The sequence below is a fragment of the Squalius cephalus genome, assembly GCF_949319135.1.
Source record: "Squalius cephalus genome assembly, chromosome: 10".
In the NCBI taxonomy this organism is placed as follows: domain Eukaryota; kingdom Metazoa; phylum Chordata; class Actinopteri; order Cypriniformes; family Leuciscidae; genus Squalius; species Squalius cephalus.
This window is the reverse complement of record NC_137131.1, coordinates 36348012-36356940: the sequence shown is the minus strand read 5'-3', so window position 1 is coordinate 36356940 and position 8929 is coordinate 36348012. Positions and strand designations below refer to the sequence as shown.

At 36.4% G+C, this 8929-nt stretch overlaps 1 protein-coding gene across 1 annotated transcript; it reads right to left on the bottom strand.

Annotated features, from left to right (window-relative positions):
• Positions 1 to 3807: 3807 nt before the first annotated feature.
• Positions 3808 to 8547, bottom strand: pjvk (pejvakin). The gene is made up of 6 exons (XM_079884046.1): positions 8214 to 8547; positions 7404 to 7599; positions 6460 to 6601; positions 6252 to 6369; positions 4380 to 4523; positions 3808 to 4283 (listed from the first exon to the last, which is right to left on the bottom strand). Exons 1-6 carry the CDS (start codon positions 8422 to 8424, stop codon positions 3982 to 3984), a joined length of 1113 nt encoding a protein of 370 aa, XP_079740172.1. The 5' UTR covers positions 8425 to 8547; the 3' UTR covers positions 3808 to 3981.
• Positions 8548 to 8929: the final 382 nt, after the last annotated feature.

Genomic DNA, 8929 nt, shown 5'->3' with positions numbered 1-8929 from the left:
TGCATATCCTGAAGTGGAATTGTTTGTGAGAATGGAGAGCGTTTCGATTGGCAGTGAGTGAGTTCTGATGCAAGCTTTAATATAGAAAATGAAAAGGCCCCACTGCATATGAACTGTTTTTGTCATTAATGCAGAGTGTTGGTACTTATTTTTGTAAGTAATAAAGAAGTGAAAAAGAAACATGTCGTCTGTCTTAGTCACACTCTAATGCAGCAAGTAAGGTCAAATTCCTGTCACAAGAAGTCAATACAACTGCAACATAATTCAGAAGATCTTCTAATAGTTGCTACTGTTTTGTTTAATTGGTAATCAAAGCACCATATGCAGTGAAAGAACTGTATTAATGTTTTGATTTTCAATTTAGTTGCGTATGTTGAGCTAATGCTGTCTTACAGGTGTCATTTTTGTTCACTCTTGTTCCACATGGATGCATACATTTACTTTTATTTTGTTGCTAAAAGATTTCTATTTCAAGTAAATGCTGCTCTTTTATCCAGTTTCCACACAATTAGTAAGCAACTGTTTTCAACATTAATAAGAAATGTTTCTTGAGCCAGATCAGTAAATTAGAATGATTTCTGAAGGATCATGTGACTGGAGTATTGATGCTGAAAATTCAATCACCAGAATACATTACATTTTAAAATATATATGAACAGAAAACAGATATGTTAACTTGTAATAATGTTTGACAATATTACTGTTTTTCTTGTATTTTTAATCAAATAAAGCATCCTTAGTGAGCAGAAAAGACTTCCAAAAACATTTTAAAAATCATACCGACTCCAAACTTTCATTTATGTTTATTTAATAGTATAATATTCACTTTAAAATTTTAAATCTTTTTTTAATTATTATTATTGTAAACATTGTAAACAGATATGGACAGGCAGCACATGAGTTTGTGGAGGCAGTCTTTTTATGTGTGCTATACAATCAACAGTTTAAGGTGGCCTATATGTTTTTCCCATCCATTACATGATTCTAACCAGTAGGGCAACCAGGTGTCAAATAAGCACACAAATGTAACCTTGCACTATCCTTGCCCTCACTTCACACACTATCTGGAAACAGTTCCATGGTGTAATGTTCACAGGAGACAACTGTCAGTGATGCACTTCCTGCTCTGCCATCACGTGATCTACAGGCTAATTTATTGATAGTCCTGAATTATTTAGACGGCCCAGTGTGTTCGAAAACACAGCAGATGGTCTTTACGTGATGAAACTAATATCTGCCCTAGCTTTTTGCCCTAACGTATCTCTTTTCTTGCCCATTTGTATCTGGATGGGTAAGAAGCGCCATTTCAAAACTGATATAAATTAACGTTACTGACTACATGTAAACAATACAATACATAATTTAGCACCAGGTTTTGTGTCTAAGATCAGTCTCTTTTCGTTTGTATTATTAATATACTGTATTATATGTTTTTCTGTCTTACAATTATGAAACTCAAAATGTTTCAGTATAGATAATTATTGGTCCCACTTTATATTAAGTATCTGTAAGTACTATGTACTAACATTTAAATTAATAATTCGATACAATGCAGTTATTACATGTTTTTACATTGTATTATATTTTAAAAATACCTGTATGTAATTACCTCTGTAATTAAATTCAGTAATTACATCTATAATTACACTGTTGACCCTCCCCTTACACCTTAACCCACCCATACCACCAAACCTGCCCATAACCTTACCAGTATCCCACCGCAATAGCAGTCAAAGTGTTTTGCAATGTAACATGAACACAATAAGTACATGTACCTAACACTTCATTTTTTTATGTAAATACACAGTAGTTAAAGACATACAGTTAAAAATAAATGTTCCAAAAGGGCGTTTCTGCAGCAATGCCAAAGAGGAACCATTTTTGGGTCCCCAAAGAACCTTTCAGTAAACATTTTTTATATTATTATTATGGTGAAAACCTTTTTAATAATCGTAGTGTACATTTACATGACAACGATGTACTAAAAATGGAAGCGTTTTTTTGCGTACAGGCGTTCCCCGTTCACACGGATATGTGAAAATCATTAAAAATACTGTATTATGCATGCCAGGCCAGTAGTTGGCGATGTAACTTTGCAAAGAAAGCACACCGTCTATAGACTGAATACGTAATACACGTGTATGACATTAACGTTCTCCAGAGATGGTCGGTTCAAGGCTCTACCATTGGAAAAACCGCAATGGCTAACTTAAATTACGTGTGCCTTGATAATCAAACACATTACAGCCTTGACGTCATTGAATTTCGTTCAGAGTTGTGCGACAGTTAATCACTGTTTGCGAATACCATAGAAATAAATGAGAAGTGCCATAAAATCATACCTGTTGCACAACTGTCCGTGACTTCTCTTATAAAACAGCATTTTTTTGGGTGTAAACTCTAAAAATAGATCAATCCAAAATGAATGTTTTAGAGCAAACATGTTGAAGATTAGCCAATGGGCATCGATAAGCTATTTCCTCACAAAAGCGATTTATTTAGCATAGTGAAGCCTCTCCTCCATTGACATCCATTAAAAAAAAACGGCTTCTTGTCTCCTTCCCTGAGTACTGCAGCATTAGCAGGCATTAAGCTTTTTACGGCTAAGGTTTCAGGCTTGCCTTCAAATGGCTTTGCCTTTTTCACAAATTCGTGTTTTTGTAGTTTACATAGAGAAGATAACGGTATAATTTTCAACAAATTTCCCATTTCAAAAGTTTCCGTTTTCAGGCCCCCAAAACACCGTTGTCATGTAAATGAATGGCCAAAATGCTTAAAGGAGAACTCCGGTCAATTTTAACATTGAGCTCATTTTTTTGTCAATTTGGAGTGCTGTCAATACAGAGAACAATGACAAAAATCGGTGTTGCCTACACCGTGTTATCCTCTTTTTAAAATTTGCACCCTGTTGACTTCAATGGGGCAATATTTAAACCTGCTTTTAGCCTCTTAACATCCTTGATGTGTCATTACAAGTGCACAGGTCATGTGAGTGATTCCTTCAGAGTGAACACGAGTGAATCTGACTGCAGTAGATGTGAAGGAAATGGATAAAAATGATGTTATTTAAGCCAGCGCAAATACCTGTATTTACGCGCGTGATCATAGGTAACTAAACCTATGCGCGTGAACTCGACAATCGACTACTTTGGACTTCAACCGAAAACAGGATGTAAATACAGGTATTTGCGCTGGCTTAAATAACATCATTTTTATCCATTTCCTTCACATCTACTGCAGTCAGATTCACCGTGTTCACTCTGAAGGAATCACTCACATGACCTGTGCACTTGTAATGACACATCAAGGATGTTAAGAGGCTAAAAGCAGGTTTAAATATTGCCCCATTGAAGTCAACAGGGTGCAAATTTTAAAAAGAGGATAACACGGTGTAGGCAACACCGATTTTTGTCATTGTTCTCTGTATTGACAGCACTCCAAATTGACAAAAAAATGAGCTCAATGTTAAAATTGACCGGAGTTCTCCTTTAAGAGGTTTTCTGGGGGGGTTTTGTTGTTGAAAATTGTGTCATGTAAACGCCCCCTAAAGAACTGCTTTTCCACTATAAAGAACCTTTTGTGCAATGGAAAGGTTCCTTGGATGTTAAAGATTCTATATGGAACATATAGATGCCTATAAAGAATGTAATGTAAAATGTGACCTAATTATTATTTAACAATTAAGATGCAATGGGTATAATAATATCCTCTGAGTTTGTGACAAAACAAGGAAAAAATATATAAACCATTAAACTAATCACGTAATAAATAATCAGATTGAGGTCAAACTCTTTCGAATTTGTTGGTTTACAATCATTTGTTGGGTTACAAATCATTGGTTTACAATGTCAGTGCCACTAACACTGAGCAAAGAACATTCTTGTGTTTTTGCTGAAATTAAAGATGATGGTTTTACATCTTGTGGTCATATTGCACAAGGTCTGCGTGAAAATCACCCTGGGAGTTCCTCCAAGCCATTTCTCACCTCAAACTTTTGTGCCAGAGGTCAAAACATGGTACAGCGTGGAGGCGGACGTATTTATGTCCCCCCGAAGAGCATTCCAGGCAGCCATAGACAGTCTCGCGCTTCTGATGCCCCATGCCACACAGGGCGCACGGTCCTTTAGGTATGTTATGGTTGAGCAGATTTACACGTATGTGCTTCTCATCCCGCAGGTAGGTCGTGGACAGGTCAGTCATGCTGGCGGCCTTCTCGTAGTAGTCCGTCACGACATCGTCCATGTACATATCAGAGTGAGTGAGCTCTTCAAATGTCCTGTCATCTACAGCAAGCATAAATCAAGAGTCATATTTGGAACACTTCTTCAAGTTTTTTTTTTAAATATTACAGATATATTTGACAACAGAAATTATATCACCTGCTCTGAAAGGATTTCCATAGATGATTCCCGACAGGAATCTCCTGAGTCTTCCAAAGGAAAAGCGGCCAATGAATCCCCCGAGCTGGTCACGTATCTGTTCCCTCTCAAACCCTCCCATTGACTCTGGTGCTACACATATGTCTGACCAAAGTTACATTAAAGGCCATTAGTTTAATAAAAATCTGAAAATCAACTCATTTCTGAAAATGTTTAAATCTAAAAAACATCTATGATTCATATACAGTGTAACTCCATAGATATACACCCAAAAGTTTGGTGTCAGTAAGATTATTTTTTATGTTTTTGAAAGTCTCACCAAGGCTGCATTCATTTGATCAAAAATACAATAAAACAGTAATACTGTGAAATATTATTACTATTTACTATTTAACTGGCTTCTTTTGTAATATATTTTAAAATGTAATTTATTCCTGTGATTGCAAAGCTGAATTACTCCAGTTTTCAGTTTTTCCTTCAGAAATCATTGCTCGAGAAATATTATCAGTGTTTAAAACAGTTGTGCTGCTCTTTTTGTGGAAACCGTGATACATTTTTTCAGGATTCTTCGATGAATGGAAAGTTCAAAAGAACAGCATGTATTTGAAATATAAATAACATTTGTAACATTATGTACGGAGCCTCTAAAAGGACAGAGTGAAGAAAAAAATATGAGATGGGAGGAAAAATTATACGCAGAAAGTTTGCATTCGTTCACAAAATGTTTGCGTTCCCCCAAGAAATTTTGAGTTTGTTTCCGCCACTGAATAATAAATAAATAATAATAATTGCGACTTTTTATCTCACAATTGCGAGTTTACATCTCGCAATTCTGACTTTATTTCTCAGAATTGCGAGATATAAAGTCAGAATTGCGTGAAATAAAGTCGCAATTGCGTGATATAAAGTCAGAATTGCGAGATATAAAGTCAGAATTGCGTGAAATAAAGTCGCAATTGCGTGATATAAAGTCAGAATTGCGAGATATAAAGTCAGAATTGCGTTAAATAAAGTCGCAATTGCGTGATATAAAGTCAGAATTGCGAGATATAAAGTCAGAATTGCGTTAAATAAAGTCGCAATTGTGTGTTATAAAGTCAGAATTGCGTATTATAAAGTCGCAATTGCGTGTTATAAAGTCAGAATTGCGAGATATAAAGTCAGAATTGCGTGTTATAAAGTCAGAATTGCGAGATATAAAGTCAGAATTGTGTGTTATAAAGTCAGAATTCTGACTTTTTTTCTCGCAATTGCGACTTTATATCACGCAATTCTGACTTTATAACACATAATTGCGACATCTTTTCTCAGAATTGTGAGATATAAACTCACTTATTTATTTTGATTATTTGTCAATGCTTTTGTGTTCCCTCGCAAAAACGTTTGCGTTCCGCCAAGCCCGAGAAAAGGGCTCAAAAGGTCGACGAGCAAACACAAAGTTTCTTGTGGGAACGCAAAACGTTTTGCGAGAGAACACAAAGTTTCTCGGGGGAACGCAAAACATTTGTGAGAGAACGCAAAAGCATTGACTTATTATTTGTCCTCCTATCTCAAATTGTTTCCACCTCCATATGTCCCTATAGGGGCTCCGTAGTTTTGTGAGCTAATGCAAAGTTTCTTGGAGGAACGCAAAATTATTGCGAGACAACGCAAAAACGTTGAAATATATTTTTCCTCCCATCCCATAGGCTATTTCCACCACCATGTCCTTTAAGAGGCTTCTTAAAAATGTCTCTAGTGTCATTTTTGATCAATTTAATGAATCCTTGCTGCATAGAAGTTTTTTAAAAGAAATCTTACTGACCCCAAACTTTTGTATTTTAGTGTAAATTTGACTACATTACTTGAATTATGCAGTCATTTAATGCTTACCAAGACGTCCATCCAGACGCACATAAAGCTCGAGCACACTGAATGCTATGGTTGTGTGCGCTGGAATAACAATGGCTTTATCTCGCCCTTTAGGATTTCGACCGTCATCTATCTGGAACTGTGTGGGATAATAGAAAGCATCAGAGAACAGCAGATTTCACAGCCACGTATATAGTTTGGCCCAGGGGGTACAATTGCATTTGTTTACCCTCATGGTCGTTCCACGCATTCCAGCGTGGACGGTGAGGGAACACTGTCGTGTGGTGCGAATACTCTCCATGACAATGCACAGGACAGTGCGTCCATTCTCTTTGGACTGACGGATCAAACAGTGATCAATGTCCACTTTCCTGATATTTAAAAAGAAATGAGAGGAGAATAGACAGAAAGATTTGTGAGAAAAAGAATGTAAGAATGTATTGATTCATTTAATCTAAGTACATGAGCAAGAGTGCTGCCACAAATAATCACAGCCGCTGAAATGACTTAAACATCAGTAACTTAAATTTGAGACCCAATTATGACTGTTATTTTGTCAATATTTATGAAGCCCCTTAGGGACATGATGATGGAAATAATATGATATGGGAGGAAAAACTATATTTCAATGCTTTTATGAGTGAAGGGCAAAGTTTCTCAGGGGAATTCAATAGGTTTGTGAGAAAACGCAAACGTTTTGTGAGAAATGGTCAATTTTAAAAGGGTAAAGGGTAAAACACAATATTTTTCAGGAGTCAAGTCATAAGTTTCCCATCACCATGTCTCCTTAGGGGCTCCTTAATTTTTGCTATACCAATGAAAATAGTTCCTGATGGAGTCAAAGCAAAATCAACCTTTGCGCATTACATTTGTATTTTGTTCCTGAATTAATGTTTTTGAATGAATCGGTTAAGTGAATGATTCTGACTCACTTATAAATACAGTTATTTGTCACACATACTGTACTTCCATAACAATGTAACCTGTAAAAACAATCACTTTAAAAATCTTCACTAAATGCACAGACTGACAGCCTGTCTGTGACGTGCAAAAAGTGAGTGATACAAACAGTGAAAAGTCCTAGTGCTGCTAGACTAAATACCAGCTCTCGTCCAATTTTGAGGTGCGGAACTGTCTAACTATATAAAAATATATACACAGTGTGTCCTTTACCTTGCATTGAGCTCCCTGAGTAATGTAGGAACCTCCACCTCATGCTTGGTCACAATTCCAAATGAGGCCTTTACCGCCACAGAGTCTGAACCACTCACGTTTACTCCCACCTCGTGGATCAGATGATTGCCCAAACGCCCATTTAGGGAAACATCAGACTTGTCTTCATAGTTCAGGAGCTGATATGAGGAGACCCCTGTCAACCGAAGAGAAATACACTCCCTTGATATCACTTACACAGTATGCACTTAAAGGGATAGTTCACCCAAAAAGGAAAATTCTGTTATCATATACTCACCCTCAAGTTGTTCCAAACCTGAATGAATTTCTTTCTACTGCTGAACACAAAAGAAGATATTTTAAAGAATGTTAATAACCAAACAGTTGATGGGCCCCATTGACTTCCATAGTATTTTCTTTCCATGGAAGTCAATCAAATGTTTGCTCACCCATATTTTTCTAAATTCAATTATTTTGTGTTCAGCAGAAGAAGAAGAAAAAAATCATACAGGTTTAGAACAACTTGAGGGTGAGTAAATGATGACAGAATTTTCATTTTTGGGTGCACTATCCCTTTAATGCAAAAATACCTTCATTTCTAACGCATAAAATGCTAAACAATATCAATAAACATTATATAATAACTGTTTTTATGCATTTTGTAAGAACAAATTACGCAACGATGCACATACAATTCTTTATAAATGTCTAATTGAAGGCATGATAATCAAGTGTTTGTTCATCTAGTAGGCTAGGCCTATACTCAAGTTATTTTAATTGATTTCAAATTATGAAACATTTCTTCCTCACCTGCTGTGATCTCTTTCTCTCCCACGAGTATGTCTTTCAGGGAGAAGGGGGTTGTGGCATATTTGGTCTTCTTCCAGAAATGTCGTCTCCTTTTCCTCGTCACCAGGCTGAGGGGTTGATATCGGTCCGCTTCACTAAGACTGGGCACAGGGACCAGCCGTCCAGTGTTCCCCACTTGCTTCACAAAGTTCTTAGTTGCTGCCGCAAACATGACTGTAGTTCACCGCAGCTTGAGCATTTCGTTTCTTTGTATGTTCATTCACAGTGGTCTGAATTTGACTTGGTACTGGCTGTGTGGAAACATCGCTAAATGATATTGAAGAGGTGCTTCTAGGGTTTGTCCAACCAGATCATAAATAATAAAGGGGTTGTAAGCTGATCAGGATGTTCTTTGCCATATGTGTAATGTCTTATCGGGTTAAAAAAAAAATAGACCTGACACCATCACATCTGTTATAAGTAACTCCCTCCAGAGTTTAAAGTGAGTATAATGACCTTATTAATGCTTGTTCATTATTGCTTGACTTAATTTGCAAACAGAATATAATTATCTTAAATATTCATTAGTTTACCTATTGCTTGTAATTTGAACATATAAACTTTACTTTAGCCTACATTAGACCGCACTGCATATCTGATTACCTTCTTTTGTATAGCGTAATAAGGTCAAACTAGTTACTCGAAAAATATTTGTGGTCACTTTATTTTACTGGCAA